Raw genomic sequence first — 20,022 nt, 5'->3', positions numbered from 1 at the left:
CGGTTCTGACCCAAAAATGAATCGTCATGGCCCTGTTCAAGCTGACAACCTGCATTAAGTAGTGGAAGAAACTTTCAGTCTTAGTATAAGGACCATCAATCGATGTGTATATGTGGTGTGCACAGCTATTAAAGAAACACTGATGCGATGTAATATCAGGTTTACATATGATACATTCCTGATATTCAATATATTGAACAATCATCTAAAGCATCTCATCACAACTGCAAACCCAAATATTTGTCCAGCAACTTTTAACGATCAACTGAACTTGATTGTCATCGAAATTAATTTTAGCATCATAATGCAATTTACATTTTCTGAAGAAGCTCAGCAAATACGATAAAAAAAGAGGGTTCGATTTCAAATATTTAAACGTTTTAAAATGTTCAAAAGTTTATTTTTTGAAAGTGAACTCATTGGACAAATAGTTCTGATAGTTTATAATCTTGAAAAAAGTGCAGAACATTCTGAGAATGTCATTCAGACGACTTTTCATCTTCAGAACAGGGTAAAGCAAATTTAAGTTTGTGTAAGGAAAAGGCAATTATATATTCCTAACAAAATATTTTTTTCGTTTGGTAATTAATTTTTTTAATTTAATGCTTTATTCATTTGGCAATTTATTTAATTTAACACAGGGAATTTTGTTCTAATGTAAGCTAAACAATAATTTTATAGAATTGGTCTATGTGTTAGTGTTTAAAAAAAGCACACTGAAGTTTTTCTCCTAGTATTGTGTATTTATTTTTAATTTAAAACATCTTTGTGCACAGAAATGACATGTTTACTGCATTGTGGGCTAATTCCATGAATGCCGTCTATTATTTTGAACGGTGTGGAAAAGCAATGTTAATAAATAAACGGATGTCTACCTTGATTAATCTCAAAGAGTGGCAATTCATTTGTTCTCCTTGCACTTGTCGATGACCGGTGCATGATACGAGATATTTGTGTTGGCACTCCTGGAAGTTTCATGTTTGCATGATCGGATCTATATGCCGTTAAAATCAATCCTCAATCACGTACAGTATATCGGCTTTCAAGGATGTATACCTTGTCGTCATGACTAACACAGGCTAACGATTAGGATAAATTCTGTCATGTGACACTACATTTTTGCGTTAATGCCAATTAACAAAAAATCCTCAAAAAATCCTTGGATGGAAACGTAGTTATTGTCAGATCGAGGTTTTAATGACTAAAACGTTCCTCCCTAACCTAAAACGTTAACCTAATCCCAACCGATAGTGTCCAAAAACAAAATAAGAAATGAAGAAGCACATTTTCTGAAGCAACCACGTCATCTCTTGTCACAGCTATGACACTTTTGTCTCACATGTCAGCTTGCGTGCTTGACTGGTCTCGATCCTTGTACTTCTGAGTCCAAAGTCAAACACTCAATCAGGTCAGTTACCATGGAAGCTAATCACATTTGAATGTAAATGTAGGTGTTTTGATATCATAACATAGCAGTGTGTGAGTACTAGTGTGAAAAATAAGTGCTTATAAAGTAATCAGCTGTTGTAGTATTGTTTGAAAGTGAATAAAACTCACAGTTGTTGTAGCGCCTCTAGTGTTCATATCACCAGGAAACTGCGGCGAAACGTATAACACTGCACGTAAAATTAAGTTTGCAAAAATTTAGTTATTTTAACGTTCATTCTATGACAAATGTATAAGGGAACGTGTAGATTTTAGGTCCTGTTACTGATCAACATTTTATTTTATTTATTTGTTTTTTTCTCAATTTTATTTAATTTTGTGTATTTTTATAATTTTGTATAATTTTTTTGCCTTCACTCGTTCGTTCATTTTGAATGTTCCTCCAGTAAACTTAATATTCCATGTAGTCTCTTAATGAGGTTATAGAAGCTGCTTGCCATTTACAGTGCCGTTTCAGATGGAGTTTAAGATGGCATGTCACACCACATGACGCCAACTTAAGTATTTCATGTCAACTGTCCTATAACTGTTGTTGGTGCAAGATAAATAACATTACATGTGGACTGTAGGGAATACAATAGAAAGATGCAAAAGTGATGAATATGAGCCTTTCAGCTCTTACAAGCTTTTTAAACTTTTTCTTAACTCCAGCACTAAACATTATCAGACATTTAAAAAGCGTTGCAGTTTTTGTGTAATTCACTTTGATTTGGAGTTCCTCAATCAAAACCTCAAGCAGCCCTATGCTGTCATCCTCTCCTGTCCTCTCTATTTATGCACAAGAACCCAAGGGCACCATGTCTACCCTTATCAGTCAGCGTAGAGCCATGTTTGAGATAAATCATTGGGTTATTCAGCTCTGAGTTTAACATGTCTCCTTCAGGGCCCTTAAAAATAACGGAGACAATTAAGTTGGACAGAAGAACTTCTACTCCAGTGACAGTTCTCATTTCTCTGCTCTCGTTAACTTAATCAGATATACAGTAGCTGCAGGCAACACACACTCAGAACAGGGAAACACATGAGTATTACCTTTGAGAGCTTTTAATGCAAAGCAAGTAGTAGTAGGAGTAGTATTGCTTGCTATGGCAAGTTTCACTATTAGAGGATTCCCCTGGTCATGGAAAACCTGGAAACGTCAGGGAGTGTTAAAGTTGTGTTTATCATCCCTGGAGAAGAAATTAAATATTTTGGTGATTATATGTTTTTCTAGTTATGCTCTGCTCTAAAATATTGTCATATTAGGGTTTTTAGGGTTTGTTGATATTACATCGTCATGGCAACGAAGTTGTAAAATTGGCTATAACTTTAAACAGAGAAGGTTAGTAAGTGATTTTATCACACTAAAATCATGTTTACATGCATATTGTGTATGTGTTGTGGCTATACATTTTTGAAATAGTTAGTATTTTAATGTTCAAAAATTGGCCCCCATTCACTTCCATTGTAAGTGCCTGAGTGTAACTTCCATTTTTGCTTTTTTTAAAGAAAAGGAGGGGCAAATCTGAATTTATTTTTGTTGTAATCATTATTACGCCACAAACACTGTCGATTAAGCTTAACTTGTTTTAATATTTCTTTGGAATATTCCTTTAATAAGTGTAGTAACCCTGCTGGTCAGTAGTTTGCCTGTCCTCTCGGCCTTATAGATTCTCTCATCATTTACCCTCCCACATGCCATGCCAGATGTGTATAACTTTCTTTCTTCTGCTGAACACAAATTAAGATTTTTAGAAGAATATCTCCACTTTCAGGTTCATAGGTTATAGTTAAAACCAGTATTGGTATCGGCCAAAAGTCAAAGTTCATATCGGTGCATCCCTAGCATATGAGGTTGGGGTTTTATTCAAATCCCTAACCTAACATGTGTAACTCATCACATACCATTTGTGCTATGGACTTGAATCATACCTCAAATCATATTTTTGTGTCAAGGTGTGTGATTTTTAGATTTTTGTTTTGCCTAGTGATCAATAAAATGGACAATCCAGTAGGGGCGTTTAAGGAGGGGCGATCAAAAGTATATAAAAAAGACTTTGGGGTGGGCTCGTTTGACTTCGGCCATGAAGTGACCACTTCAGAACCATTTACAACACCTTATCAATGCCATAGCAACCCCCTGAACACCCTGGCAACCGAATATCAATGTAATAACAACCATTCTGGAAAAGAACCAGAGCATTGGTGAGTTTTGCATGGGCAAGCATAAATTACATTACACAAAATGTAGTTTTCATTCCAGGTTTGCAGGTTCAGAGAGTTTAGGGCTTGAAAGGAAGCAACCAAAGGTATTAGCTCTCTTCGTCCAGAAGTGGGCAGTATACTAGCACTTTTCAATGTCCTCTGAGTCTGTCCTGAAAGCATCTACTACTGAAAATGTCTTTCTTTCCTTCTCTGAAAAAAAAAGTTACAGACACCTACACTTCCATGTCAAAAACAATTTGTGGTGACCAAAATTCTCCATGTTTAAAGTCAACATGAAATCAAAAATGATAACTTGCTCTGCCTCTTTAACGGCTTTGTGCCTTTTTCAGATGACACTGCCAATCCTTCTTATTTATTAACCCCTTGCCTCCAAACACCCATCATTTAGAGACCACTTTTCACGATCCAGTCAATTCCCGATGGAAATAATTAAGTCCGGTTTTACATTTTTCCCCCGTGTATGAATATTCTGTTTCACTTAGAAACAGTTACATTTTAGTGAATTGGGTTGTGAATGCCATCTCATCCACTTTTTTTGTGCCTTGCCAGGAGTCAACATGACTTGAACACCCAAAAGAGTCTCGTCGACTCCTGCAAAGATGAGCATGCATTTCTGCAGCGGCATTACCCGTCATTAGCCTCCCGCTGTGGCTCGCAATACCTGGCTCGCATCCTGAGTCGACTGCTCATGCATCACATCAGAGACTGTCTTCCGGAGCTCAAGACTCGAGTCACGGTGTTGACCGCCCAGTACCAGACTCGAATCAACAGCTACGGGCAGCCTGTTGAAGACCACAGCGCCACCTTGCTGCAGATTGTCACCAAGTTTGCCACTGACTACTGTAACACTATTGAAGGCACTGCCAGACACATACAGACCTCTGAACTGTGAGTTAAAGAAAATGCAAAACTTTTGCTTTATTTTCCTGTAGAACGATGTTCTTAAATATTTGTTTATTTATTTAGATATTTTGCTTTGTTACACCATAAGCGATTGTATGCTAATGAAATTTTGTCTTTTTATAAAATTCTCCCTGACCAAACGCCTTAAAGGAATAGTTCACCCAAAAATGGAAATTCGCTCATCAAGATGTTAAGGAAGAATATCTCAGCTCCGTAGGTCTTCACAATGCAAGTGAATGGTGACTAGAACTTTGAAGATCCAAAAAGCACATAAAGGCAGCATTAAAGTAATCTATACAACTCCAGTGGTTAAATCCATGCCTCCAGAAGATATATGATAGGTGTGGGTGAGAAACAGTTTTTTTGTTTTTAAGTCTTTCACTTTCTTCCACTTTTGTTTTTGTCAATTCGCATTCTTCGTGCATATCGACACCTACCGAGCAGAGAGGAGAGTTATAGTAAAAAAGGACTTAAATATTTAAGTTTCTCATCCACACCTATAATGTCACTTCTGAAGACATGGATTTAACCACTGGATTAATTCTCGCTGCCTTTATGTGATTTTTGGAGCTTCAAAGTTCTGACCACCATTCATTTGCATTGTATGGACCTGCAGAGCTGAAATATTCTTCTAAAAATCTTTGTTCAGCAGAAGAAAGAAAGACATACCCATCTGGTATGAGGATAAGAGAATTTTCATTTTTGGATGAACTGTCCATTTAAAATACAAGGTTTGGGAAAGGTTTGATTTTATTTGATCAAACCCGTAGGTAGATTCAGAAGACTAATAAAAGTACCGGTATGTATTTTCAAACCATAGGAGCAATTCAAGCTTCAAGTAGGCTTTGCTGATGATGTAAGAATTAAACAAAAAATATTGTCCTTTTAAAGACACTTTTCATATTGTCTAATTAACGCTTTACTCATCTGCCCAATAATGCAATATATTTCAATCTGAATGATCATATTTATTATAGGCCCTACATATTCTATTTATAATTATTTGAATGATGTATTATTCATGTTGAATTCTTTATTTGCTGGACTTTCTCAGCAAATATTGATTACATGTGATTAATTGCATTTAATTTGATTAATTAATCAGCAGGTCATGTATTTAGTTAGTTAATTAGATAAAAAAGAAAAAATCAATTGACAGCCGTATATTTATAGGAGCTTGCCATTTTTTGAGAGCAAAATGCTTCAAATGTTCCATGAACAGTCTGTAAATGTGATTTCTGGAGTCACCTAGTAAAGTTGGCATCTTACACCTTGCTATTATTACCTTGCGTTAGCCTGAGACTTCAAAAGCTCCTTAGTCTGTCATTTTCACACTAAAGCTAATAACAGCTATCAAGTGCACCATGTTTACTTTGTCTGGCTCACTGAATATGACATGATGATAATCAGCAAGCCCATCCAGCTCCTTATTTACACGGTGCGCTGTTGGCTGAAATCCTGTTAATCTCACATATCTGGCAAAAGTCCCTGGATGCTATCGATTAATTAAGTGCTGTTTATTGACGTGGTCTAGCTGGACTTTTGGATATGACTCGAGGGCTGTGTGAAATATTGAACGAGCCTATGATGGCCACAAATGCTGCATGATTTGTAACTTTTCGCTGATTATGTGTGCATTGGTTTGTTTTAGGTGTGGTGGAGCTCGTATTTGTTACATTTTCCACGAGACATTTGGAAGAACCCTGCAGTCCATTGATCCACTGGGAGGACTCACTGAACTAGATATCCTCACAGCTATCAGAAACGCCACGGTACAGTGTATAGTAGGGCTGCACGTTTATGCCAAAATGTATAATTGTTGATTATTTCCTTAATATTGTAATTATTAATTTTGACTAATAGAATTTCCAGTGGCAGACATTCAAAAAATGAAATCATTACTCTTACTTAATTTAAATGAAAACAGTTTTTACAAGTATTTTAATGGCTTTCATTCAGATTAAGTCAGTTTCATTGAGCCAAAATAATTTAGTTGTATTAGATCAAATGAATTTACTATAGTAAGCATAAGTGCCATTCTTCACTACATTGGGAACCCCCTACTCAGAAGGATATAGCTGCAGGCAGAGCTCCAAAAAGTGGCGGGAGCTCCAAACGCCAGCAAAAGTATAGAGAGCCCCTAACTTAACCCCTTCCCTAACTCTAACTGTGTGTGGAGATGTCGCCCCCCTTTGGAGTTGGCCCAACCCCCTTCTGGAGTAACCACGCCCCCTTCTGGAGTAACGCAGGCATCTTTTGTACATTCCGCCCACTGCGGCCTGCAGCTGTACCTTCTTGAAAACTCTAGCATAACAGACACTCTTTTTAAATACCAACATAACAGAATAATAAACATTAACACATCTCCTCATATTCTCATCTTGCTCAAAAATGCATTAAATAACACTTCATTTCAACACTTGTTCTTCCTATCAATGCTACATTAACACCACAAAAAATATTTGGCTAGTCCCAACTCAAATGTATTAAGTAAACTTGAAAGTAAACAAAAAAACACAATGAAATCAAAGTTGTTACAGAATGTTCTAGAATTGTGTTGCATTATGGACTAATGGATCTCTATGCTCACAATGAGAGTCGGGGGAAATAAAAGTCAGCCAGTTCACAGAGAGAGAGAGAGAGAGACAGACAGACAGACAGACAGACCGACCAGAGTCTTCGAGTCCATCCCCTTAGAGAGAGAGAGAGAGAGAGAGAGAGAGACAGACAGACAGACCAGAGTCTTCGAGTCCGTCCCCTTAGAGAGAGAGAGAGAGAGAGAGAGACAGACAGACAGACAGACAGACCAGAGTCTTTGAGTCTGTCCCCTTAGAGAGAGAGGGAGAGAGAGAGACAGACAGACAGACAGACAGACAGACAGACAGACCAGAGTCTTCGAGTCCGTCCCCTGAGAGAGAGAGAGAGAGAGAGAGAGAGAGAGAGAGAGAGAGAGAGAGAGAGAGAGAGAGACAGACAGACAGACAGACCAGAGTCTTCGAGTCCGTCCCCTGAGAGAGAGAGAGAGAGAGAGAGGAGAAGAGAGACAGACAGACAGACAGACCAGAGTCTTCGAGTCCGTCCCCTGAGAGAGAGAGAGAGGAGAGAAGAGAGACAGACAGACAGACAGACAGTCCGGTGTAACCTGCTCTTCTTCACTGATCACCCATCAGCCTGGCACAGTACCCTCATAACTGCCATGCACTGCAGCAGAAAAGGTGGCATCAGTAAAGGTAGACAAATCACTCTAGAAGGAGAAAAGGAGATAAAGCTGACTGTAAACCTGTATCACAATGGTACAGTCATGGTCCAGGGGTCAGAACCCAGCCTTGATGAATTCCAGAACAATTTCATGGACTTTAAAATAAAGGTTCAGATGTCTAAGAAAGATCCTGAGGTGAAGAGCCGTGAAAAGTCCTATACCACAAACACTGACCTCAGCTCGAGCACCACTGTAGCATACAGAAACACTGTCTCTCCAGCATCTCCAAAGATCAAGGCCTTGAGAGACAACATCGCTGAGCTGGAGCAGGACTACTTCCTGTTTAAAGAGGAAACTACCAACAGCCTCTGCCAGCTCAAAAACCAGACCAGCCACCTCAGCACACAACAACTTCAGCAGCTCTTCTCTGCTGTCAGACAGCTGGAGGAGACCAATCAGGAGCTGCGAGAGGAGCTGATGAGGGTGAGAGAGGAGCTGATCAAGAGAGATCAACACAGCAATATGCTGGAGAAACAACTGGAGGAGATGAGACAACAGCTACACATAAACCCTGAACATATCACAACCACAGAGTCACTCAACACCTCTCCTCCTGAACACATCACAAACACAACACAACATCAGCAGTGTGTCAACACACAAACACACACCATCCCATCCCCTGCATCCACGCAAGTTTCTCAGGTCTCTCAAGCTTCTCAGAACTCCAAGAGAAAAGACATCAGCACCAGACAGAGATCTCCTCAGAACACAACATCTATCAGCAGCAACAGAGAAGAGAAGAGACAACACATCATCATCCTCTGTGACTCCAACGGCAACCACCTCGACCAGAGACGACTGTTTCCAGGGAGAACTGTGAGGAAACTCTGGTGTCCCACCTCTCACTCTGCTTTGAAACTGCTGAGAGAAGGGGAATTGGGCACGCCCTCACACATTATACTGCACACTGGGACAAACGACCTCAGCACCAGGAGAGTGGACGTCGCCAAAGCTCTCATCAACGTGGTGAAATCAGCTAGAGGGATCTACCCCAGTGCCAGAGTCATCATCTCTACACTTCTGCCTCGCAGAGATGTCCCACAAAACATCATAAATGCCATTAATGCAGAGATAACTGATGTGTGTGCACTCATGCCAAATGTTCATATAGCAAACCATCAGCGCATCACTCATGCGCACCTATATGACCATCTCCACATTCATCGAGACGGCATGAGACTGTTTGCAAAATCCATCAAGGACGCGGCTCTGAGGAGCCCCCAGATAACACGTCCTGTCAGAGAGGAGAGGGTCACACGGCATCCCGGCAGACAGTCGGACAGCTACGCCGCTGTTGTGGCTGGTAGAGGTAGTTCAGACACACCAGTGACCTCAGCCAGATCAAAAACATGCTGAAAATTATATGTGATAATCTATTAACTTAATTAGTCAGTTAAGTTAATAGATTATTAGATTAAACCTACAATGTGAGTTTAGTCAAGCATATTCTTTAATCCTTTATTATTACTGTTATTATTATTATTTTGTGATGCATTTTAATTGATTTTAATTGATTTACAAAACACTATTGGGTTGTAAAATCATATATTATTCTTTCTGGTAAATAGAAAATTTCTCAATGTCGTCATTTAAAATAACATGCTACAACATTCAGGGATGATCTCTTCATCTTTCGGAGAGAAAAGCACTAACCCTGATTTATTAAATATTGTATATAGTTCAGATATAATTATATTACTTGAGACATGGAGTCGTTTAGAGTCTCAAACTTACACCCCTTTAAACTACAGAGAGTTATTTATACCTTCAATGAAAACCCCTCATGTTAAGAATGGAAGAGATTCAGGAGGAATTATAGTTTGGTTTAAAGAGCATCTTTCCCACTATATTCAACCTGTAAAAAAAGGGAAAACACATATCTGGATGAAAATTAATAAGGAAGTCATTTGTTCAGATGAGGATATGTATCTATGTGCAGTGTATATCCCCCCATACGAGTCCCCCTATTATAATGAGGACACCTTACCCACACTACAGTCAGAGATCGTTCAGTTTCAGTCTCTGGGCTCTGTGCTGGTAATGGGGAATCTGAATGCAAGAACCGGAAAGGAACCAGACTACATTGTTCAGCTGGCGATAAATATATTAATAGTGCACATATACAGCAGAATCAACTCTGTACTAAAGCCCGTCAGAACTATGACAGCACGATAAACAGACATGGGAAACACGTCCTGCTGCTCTGTAAAAGTCTGGGGTTATATATAGTTAATGGCAGGACAAGGGGAGACTCTCTGGGTCGATTTACTTACCGCTCACCTCGAGGTAGCAGCACAGTGGACTATGCTATTACAGATCTAGACCACAATAAGATCAACTACTTCATGGTGATGTCACAGCTTCCCTTCTCAGATCACAGCCATATAGTCATTAGTATAAACAAGTCAGCAAATCTGCCATCTTCTGATCAGAACATTCAATTGTATTCCCTCCCCACCAAATTTATATGGAAAAATGACAGTCCTGCACGGTATGAGGCAGAGCTCCACAGCATTCATGTCCAGAATATGATAGACACATTTATCTACACCAAATTTAGACAAGACATGACAAGGATCAATTCGGCAACAGAACAGTTAACCAAAATATTTCATACAGTAGCCGGCAAAGCCCTGAGAATAAGACAAATATACAGGAGAAAGAAAGAAATCATTAAAGCCGATTGGTTTGATAAAGATTGTCAATCATTAAGAAAGGAATTACGATCATTATCAAATGAAAAACACAGAGACCCCGCAAACCAGCACACACGCTCCACATATCACCAAACACTGAACCTGTACAAGTCACTACTGAGAAGGAAAAGAGCTGATCATATGACAGCTAAACTCAACAAGATCGAGGAGGCTGTCAATGAAAACTACTTTTGGGATTTATGGAATCATTTAGATCAATCAAAAAAAGTCAAATCCACTCCCATCTGTAACCCAAAACTCTGGACAGAACATTTCAGAAACCTCTATTTACAAAATGAACCAAACCCCAGCCAAAAACACCTGACCTCTCAACTAAACAATCTGGAACACACAATAAAAGATCAATTAAACCATTTGGACGCCCCCATATCTTTAAATGAACTGACTGACAGGATGAAATCCCTCAAAAATAACAAATCTTGTGGCTTGGATGGAATATGTAATGAGATGCTGAAACACAGCAGCCCCAAACTCAAAGATGCTATTCTGAAATTATTCAATCTCTTATTAAAATCAGGACACTTTCCTCAGAACTGGAAGAAAAATCAAATAATCCCAATCCTCAAACAAGGGGACAAGTACAACCCCAATAATTACAGGGGCATTACAGTCAGCAGCAACCTCGGGAAACTCTTCTGTTGCATTATAAACAACAGATTAGTGAACTTCATCCAAGAACACAAGACACTAAATACATGTCAGATTGGATTCATGCCTAAACAGAGAACAACTAATCACATCTACACACTCCACTCACTTATACAGAAATATGTTCAGCAAACAAAACAAGGCAAAATATTCGGCTGCTTCATTGACTTTAAAAAGGCCTTTGATTGTGTTTGGCATGACGGACTCTTCCTGAAACTCTTCCAGAGTGGCATCGGAGGAAAGACATATGATGTCATAAAAGACATGTACACTGAAAATAAATGCTGCGTGAAGATTAATGACAAAAGAACCAATTATTTCAATCAGACCAAGGGAGTTCGTCAAGGCTGCAGCCTCAGCCCAACTCTGTTTAATATCTATATTAATGAATTGGCCACAACTCTTCAAAAGTCATCTTGCCCTGGACTGATCTTAGATGGCAGAGAAATCAAATGCCTCCTTTACGCTGACGACCTGCTGCTGCTGTCCCCTAATGAAGAGGGACTACATCAAAGCCTCTCCATTTTAGAAACATATAGCAGAGATCGGGCTTTACCATTAAACATGGAGAAGTCCAAAGTCATGATCTTTCAGAAAAAAAATCGCATTTTGAGCAATAAATATATATTCACAATTGGGGGAAGAATCCTTCATCATGTCAACCACTATAATTATTTGGGACTTACAATCTCTGCTTCAGGACAGTTTGATTTGGCAATAAAAGATCTGACAGACAAAGCCCGCAGGACATATTATAGTATAAGAAAATCATTATTTAAATTCAACCCCCCCATTAAACTGTGGCTGAAAGTCTTCGACAGCATCATCAAACCAATACTCCTATATGGCTGTGAAATCTGGGGCCTCAAATATAAATTAAATTATGAATCTTGGGACAAAAGCCCTGTTGAAATTTTCCACCTAGAATTCTGCAAAAACATCCTGGGAGTTCACAGAAGCGCCCCGAATCTGGGCTGTAGAGCAGAACTGGGCCGGTTCCCGCTCCTCACTGAAATCCAGAAGAGAGCAGCTAAATTCTGGTTCCATTTGTCCAACACACCTCCAGATAATTACCATCACTGTCACTGTGCCTTTACACACAGGACAGGACACCCAGATAGTGACCCTATGCACTATTTAGTAGAAAAATATCAGCTAAACCAGACAGACCAGAGTCTTCGAGTCCGTCCCCTTAGAGAGAGAGAGAGAGAGACAGACAGACAGACAGCCCAGAGTCTTCGAGTCTGTCCCCTTAGAGAGAGAGAGAGGAGAGAGAGAGACAGACAGACAGACAGACAGACCAGAGTCTTCGAGTCCATCCCCTGAGAGAGAGAGAGAGAGAGAGAGGAGAGAGAGAGAGAGACAGACAGACAGACAGACCAGAGTCTTCGAGTCCGTCCCCTTAGAGAGAGAGAGCGAGAGAGAGAGAGAGACAGACAGACAGACAGACCAGAGTCTTCGAGTCTGTCCCCTTAGAGAGAGAGAGATAGGAAACAAAAGTTTAACAAACAAAAGTGGGAAAAGCCTACTAGAGCTCTGTCGATCACTGGGCCTGTATATAGGTGAACGGCCGTATACGGGGAGACTCTTTTGGTTGTTACACCTTTAATTCCTTCTTGGGCAACAGTACTGTGGATTACTTCGTTACAGACATCGACCCAGTGCATCTCAGGGCATTCACAGTCAGTCCTCAAACACCTCTGTCAGACCACTGTAAAATTACACTATATTTAAGACGAACTCATAGCAATGAATCACACAGACAGCCCTCTGATTTACTGAAGCTGCAACCACCCTACAAGTGGACAAATAACAGCACAGAAAATTATCAAAATGCAATAGAAAGTCAAACGATCAAATTATTATTGGACAAATTCATAATGAACACATATTCACAAAATAAATTAGGCATAAATCTGGCACTTAGCGACATTACCAAAATATTCCACCAATCAGCATCCATGTGCAATTTGAAAAAGAAATCATCAAAAAGGAAACCAAAAAACACCAAAGAAATGTGGTTTGACAGTGAGTGCAAAAATATCCGAACAACAGTACGAAATCTTTCAAATCAAAAACACAGAGATCCTGACAATGAAGAACTCCGCCATCAATATCACGAAGCCCTTAGACTGTACAAACAAACTCTAAGAGTAAAAAGGAAGAACACACAGAACAATTATTTCAAGAAATGGAGGAGTCAATAAACACCAGTAACTTCTGGAACAATTGGAACTCTCTCTATAGGCCACAACAGGAAGAACTGGCCATTCAAAACGGGAACATATGGAGGACACACTTTGAAAATCTGTACAAAACAACTGAAAGAAATCCTGCTCGAAATGAATTAAAAACCAAATTAGAAACAAAAGACAATCAGAACCCCCTGGATTTCCCAATCACAGTAAATGAGCTTACAGATAGACTGCATGCTTTAAAACCCAACAAGGCATGTGGCATTGATGGAATATTAAACGAAATGATCAAATACACCAACGACAAATTCAAAACCGCGATAACCAAATTATTCAACTTTGTTTTGAAAGTAGGATATTTCCCCGACACCTGGAACCAAGGCCTAATTACACCAATATTTAAACAAGGAGACAAATATGAGCCAAACAATTACAGAGGCATATGTGTCAATAGCAACCTGGGGAAAATATTCTGTTCGATTATTAACATAAGATTGCAGAACTTTCTCAAAACCCACAAAATTCTGGACAAAAGTCAAATTGGATTTCTGCCCAAACACAGAACGTCGGACCACATTTACACTCTTCACACGATCATTGATAAACATGTATACCAAAATAAATCCAAAGTCTTCTCTTGCTTTATTGACTTTGAGAAGGCTTTTGACTCGATCTGGCACGAAGGACTCTTCCTAAAACTACTGGAAAATGGGATTGGAGGGAAAACATTTGATTTGATAAGCACCATGTATAAAACCAATACATGTGCTGTAAAAATAGGAAATAAGCGAACAGAATTTTTCTCCCAACAACGAGGAGTCAGACAAGGTTGCCCATTGAGCCCCACTCTATTTAACATATATATAAACGAATTAGCCAAAGCCTTAAATAAGTCCACTGCCCCCGGCCCAACCCTGACGCTAATCAGAAGTTAAATGTCTCCTCTTTGCAGATGATCTAGTCATTCTGTCAAAAACAAAAGAGGGACTACAGCAGCTCCTCGATGTCGTAGAGACATTCAGTCAAACGTGGGCTCTCAAAATTAACCTCGCAAAAACTAAAATAATGATTTTTCAAAATAGATCCAGGTGTAGGGAAAATAAATACATCTTTAGAGCAGGAAACCAAGTCCTCCAACACCCCCACGAATACACATATCTGGGGCTAAAACTGAGTTCGAAAGGGAACTTTAATCTGGCTGTGAATGAACTGAAGGCAAAAGCAATGAGGGTCTTCTACATGATCAAAAATTCTATTCGACATGAAATTCCAATTCAAACCTGGCTAAAAATCCTACACGCAATAATTGAACCCATTGCTCTGTATGGCAGCGAGATATGGGGACCTCTAAAAACCCAAGATTTTTCAAAATGGGAAAAAGAGGAAATCGAAACTCTGCACACCCAAATTTGTAAAAGCATCCTAAAAGTAAACAGAGCAACACCAAACAACTCTTGCAGAGCTGAATTGGGACAATACCCCCTATTGATCAATATCCAAAAAAGAGCTGTGAAATTCTACCAGCACCTGAAGCGCAGTGACCCGAGCTCTTACCAGGCCGAAGCCCTGCGGTGTCAGGAGCAGAACCGGCCCCGGAGCGCACTCTCACAGCTGATGCTCAAACTACAGCCAGACCAGCACAGCACTATCTGGCCCAACCAAATTATAAAATTACAAAAACTAAATTACATTACCTATTGGAAAGATGCTACTAAATCACAAAAAAAGATGGAACTCTATTTAAACCTGAAAAGAGATTATAAACCAGCAGAATACTTGAGCTGTGTAAAAGAGCATAAAGTGAGAAAGACCCTGACCAGATACAGGCTGAGTGCCCACTGTCTGGCTGTAGAGAGAGGACGGCACCGGCAGAGGTGGCAGCCGAGAGAGCAGAGACTGTGTTCTCTGTGCTCTCAGAGAGGTGGAGACAGAAGAACACTTCCTCATACACTGTGATCACTATCACAGCATTAGATCGGACTATTTCACTAGATTCCAACAACTAGAACCAAATTTTATGGCATTACCAAATTCAGATAAATTAAATTATATTTTGGGAGAAAACTCCAGCTCAATCATAACAGCAGCAAAGTATGTAACAGCCTGCCACAAACTACGAGAGTCAGCCAGTGGACAAAACTAAGGTCTGAATGTTGGTTCAAAAGTTTTTTTTTTTTTTTTTTTTTTATATATAAATGTATTCATGCATTTGTTCACTGATTAATTTTATTGATTATTTGTTCATTGCCTATGTAATGGCCAATGCTTTGGCAATACTGTACAAGTCATGCCAATAAAGCTCATTTGAATTGAAATTGAATTGAGAGACAGACAGACCAGAGTCTTCGAGTCCGTCCCCTTAGAGAGAGAGAGAGAGAGACAGACAGACAGACAGACAGACCAGAGTCTTCGAGTCCGTCCCCTTAGAGAGAGAGAGAGAGAGAGACAGACAGACAGACAGACAGACCAGAGTCTTCGAGTCCGTCCCCTTAGAGAGAGAGAGAGAGACAGACAGACAGACTCATTTGAATTGAATTGAATTGAATTGAGAGAGAGAGAGAGACAGACAGACAGACAGACAGACAGACCAGAGTCTTCGAGTCTGTCCCCTTAGAGAGAGAGAGAGAGAGAGAGAGAGTGCCACATGCAGCTGCCCTGTGTGTGTTTGTTTGTCTTTTTGTTCAAGTTATCATTCAATTTTACTTTGATGGTTCGTCACATTTTTAGCCGTGTTACATTGGTGCCGAAACCCGGGAAGGAGGAGGCAGGAACCAGCTGAACATTCAAAGTCATATTTAATGTAAACAAAAGACACAAACATAAACACACAAACGGCAGCTGCGTGTGATTCTCTCTCTCTCTCTCTCTCTCTCTCTCTCTCTCTCTCTCTCTCTCAGGGGACAGACTCGAAGACTCTGGTCTGTCTGTCTCTCTCCTCTCTCTGTGAACTGTCAGCCTTTTTATCTCTCCCGACTCTCGTTGTGAGCATAGAGATGGCAATTATTCACAATTCATCTCAGGTGGATGTCCTTACCGCTCTCTCTCTCCCCAGACAGGCACTCGACCACGCCCTCACCTCCACAAAATCTAATAATTTAGATTATATTATCACAAGTTATGAATTTGATATATTTTTAGACATTAATCTCACTACTATTTGTCAAAGTTAAAAAAATAATAATTATCGCCTTGAAGTGTCAGTTTTTGCAATAATGTTACATTATGTTTACAGTCAAACCTGACCATGGTGTTACAAAGACATAGAATAAGCATTACATTACATTTTTTTTTTTTTTTACCAATAATGCATTTCAAATATCAAAATTCAATAACTCAATAAAATAAATTAGTTTAAGTTTCTTTGTTTCCATAACAAATGGATGCAGTGTTTTGTCTGGACGTTGCAGCTCCCACACCTAAGCATATACGTTGGGGTCAGGTTTTTTGTTCTTTGATCTGTGTTTGTGAGTTCTGTGCTCTGTCTTCTGGTTGTGTTAGTCTCACTCGTTCATTTGTGTGTGTGTGTGTGTGTGTGTGTGTGTGTTCTGCATTATAGTAGATTTATTGATTTTTATTTGCTTTTATTGATTTTTATTTTATTATGGTCTCCCCAATGTATGTGTATGTTTGCACTCTGGATGTTTTATAGTCCCACCTCTATATTTCTATGTGTTCGTGTTCTGTCTTTTGACTGATTTATTGATGGTATTTAAAAAAAATACAAAAGAAAAATGCTCTGTGTCAGGGTCTCTCCCATTTATATTCTATGGTTGGTCAATTCTGACCGTTAACAGCAAAAGTGTTTTTTTAACAATCATTGACTCAACAAATCAATTTCAATTTAGGGTTCAATCAAGATTAAACATCAAATATATATTCTAGAAAGTTGTTGTGTTGCAACAATACAATACCACATCGCTAGCAAGAAGACCTATGGAAACTGCAGTGAGTGCTGCCCTAGTTTATTACTCATGCAAATGTAGAAATGAGTAGACTGTATTGTGTTGTTTTTATGGATGTAGGGTCCACGGCCAGCACTGTTTGTTCCTGAAGTGAGTTTTGAGCTACTGGTGAAGAAACAAATCAAGAGACTAGAGGAGCCCAGCCTGCGCTGTGTGGAGCTCGTACATGAAGAACTGCAGAGAATCATTCAACACTGCTCTGCCTACAGCACACAGGTGAAACACACCTTGTCAGATGCATTCATGTAGGATATTACATTTGCCAATACACTGTGTATGTGTATAGTTTGAACAGTTTGAAGGAATAGTTCACACAAGAATGTAAATTCTGTCATCATTTTATCACCTTCATATAGTTCCAAACCCATACGACATTCTTTTTGAAGAATATCCTGGCCACTGTTTTCCATATAATAAATGTGAAAACTCCAGAATGACAAAAACACACTATTAAGGTATTGTAAATGTGATCCATATGACTCATGCTCCATATAATAAATCTTCTGAAGCCAGAATGAAGTAAATTCGGGAGGAGCTTGTTCATCAAGACCTGCCAATCATATCTCAAGGATATACAAGCGGCTGCTTCCCTAGCACCGGTGTTGATTCTTCTGGCATCCCTCCACCTCCCATCTCTACCTTTATATTTTATAATGCCTATATCAGTTATTTCAAAATTGTCCTTCTGCTTGCTGTAGTCAGTTAGTCTGGGGGGTGATCTCAAAACTCAAGCCCAGTCCTGTTCTCGAGCCCCTACCTTATGGACAGCATGCCAAATCGATTTACCTTAATGTGCTCCAGGACTATATGAACCAGTGAACTGAAATTGAAGTTGTTGATAGCTCAGGTCTTCATTCACTCTCATTATATTGACAAGTGTTGAAGGATATTATTCAGAAATTCATCTTTTGTGTTGCGGAGTGGATTGTGCCTACACACTTATAAACAAATTCAAGAGTTCTTCTGACATATAATAATTGGTGCTGATGAGTGGGAATAATTATTGGTTTAATACATCGTCATATTTAGCAGAATTTCTACACCATAAAATGTGAAAGGTCCAGTTAACAACCCACATGCACAGCACACACAGAGAGGCTCAGAGAAGTCTGCATTAGAATTCTGCACCTCATTCTGCTCTTATCTCTTCTTTCCTGCTGTCTACGTTTGTTTTACATTATACCTTGTTTCCTTTAAATTCAAAAAGTTAAAATGTCAAAATGTGAATTGAATTGATTCTGGGGAAGACTGTGGATATGAAAAAGTTTGAAAAAGTGTTGCTTGAATATTATGCTGAGACATGGCGCTGTATACTCATTCACATATATTTCTGCATTATGAATATTGCTGTAAATGGCAGATACTAAACTAAATGTGTGTTTATTTCTCAAAGGAGCTTTTGCGGTTTCCCAAACTGCATGAATCTATAGTGGAGGTGGTGACCAGTTTACTCAGAAAAAGCCTGCCAATTACAAATGACATGGTAAGAATATGGGTGTACCTACTAGCATGTGTACACATACACATGCCCTATAATTTGCGCGATGCTGAAAACAAGGACAGAATCGTGGATTCCAGTCATAAAATCGGAATTGACTCTAATATGCGGAATGTCATGACATTTGACATATATGGGATAAAGTGTCCTACTGTTATGATTAAACCACAAGGGGCTGAAATTTAATGAAATAAATATAACTGTCTGCATGTGCTGCACGTTTCAAAGTGAATGTGTCGATCACAAACACGCATCATGAGCATGGATCGAACCGCATGTAGTAAGTGACAGAGAGCAGAGCGCTTATTCACTGTGAAGTGCCCAGCAAATGCAGACTATATAATGTATAGAATTGAAACGCAGCCTTTTGTGGTTTAATAAGCAAAAATATGAGTGAAATTGAAGAAATTGCGACTGTATAGTAAAATGTGATGTTCAATGTAGTTATAATAATAATAATAATGATGATAATTATGATAATAATGCTATTAATAATAATGACATTAAATATAATAAAATTAAATGACAAAAAAATGATTTCTTAGGACCTTTTGAAAAACGTGCACACTATATTAGATCATAAACCATACTGAGAGCCTACTATATTGTGAGCACAGTTTTGGTTAATTCTGAAAATGTGTCATCATGTTGGCTGAAGAGCTTTATTTACTTCTGCTTCATAATGGTTCTTAATCTACTGCTTTACCTCTGCTTAAGGTTCATAATCTGGTTGCGATTGAGTTGGCCTATATAAACACTAAACATCCTGATTTCACCGATGCTGCCCAAGTGTCTGCGTCTGTCAACAGCCAGCAGGTACTGAAACTACATCTCTTTCTCTCTCTCGTTCTCTTTGTCTAGGTTTTGAGGGTAAAAATGTTATCATTTACTTACCCTCAGGTTGTTCCAAACTTGTGTAAATAATTGTTTTATTCCGTGGAACTCGAAATGAGAAATTTGTAAGAATGTTCATGCTGCTTTTTCCTATATAGTGAACACGTTTACATATGCTCAGGGTCCGAAATTAACCTTTTAGCCCACCAGCCAAGGTGGCTGGTAGATGAAAAAATTTATTAGATTTCTTACCGGACATTTTTTTTTTTTTGTATTTTACAAGTAGATTTTACAGACATATGAGACAAACAAACAATGCTGTATGAACTGCATTTTTAAAGAATTGTATTGT

The 20,022-nt window shown here is 39.0% G+C and overlaps 1 protein-coding gene across 3 annotated transcripts in view; it reads left to right on the top strand.

Annotated features, from left to right (window-relative positions):
• LOC127630484 (dynamin-1-like protein) overlaps window positions 1–20,022 on the top strand; it is a 43,084-nt gene that overhangs the window by 7,886 nt on the left and 15,176 nt on the right. For all 3 annotated transcript variants that reach the window (XM_052108048.1, XM_052108046.1, XM_052108047.1), the window contains 5 exons: window positions 4,201–4,539; window positions 6,206–6,326; window positions 17,399–17,554; window positions 18,732–18,821; window positions 19,554–19,652. In XM_052108048.1, coding sequence (XP_051964008.1) covers window positions 4,201–4,539; window positions 6,206–6,326; window positions 17,399–17,554; window positions 18,732–18,821; window positions 19,554–19,652 — 805 coding nt within the window. The remainder of the gene's footprint in view (window positions 1–4,200; window positions 4,540–6,205; window positions 6,327–17,398; window positions 17,555–18,731; window positions 18,822–19,553; window positions 19,653–20,022) is intronic.

This window comes from Xyrauchen texanus, chromosome 37 (genome assembly GCF_025860055.1).
Source record: "Xyrauchen texanus isolate HMW12.3.18 chromosome 37, RBS_HiC_50CHRs, whole genome shotgun sequence".
NCBI classification, from domain to species: domain Eukaryota; kingdom Metazoa; phylum Chordata; class Actinopteri; order Cypriniformes; family Catostomidae; genus Xyrauchen; species Xyrauchen texanus.
Note: the sequence above shows the minus strand (reverse complement) of the source record. Positions and strands in the feature narration are given on the sequence as shown.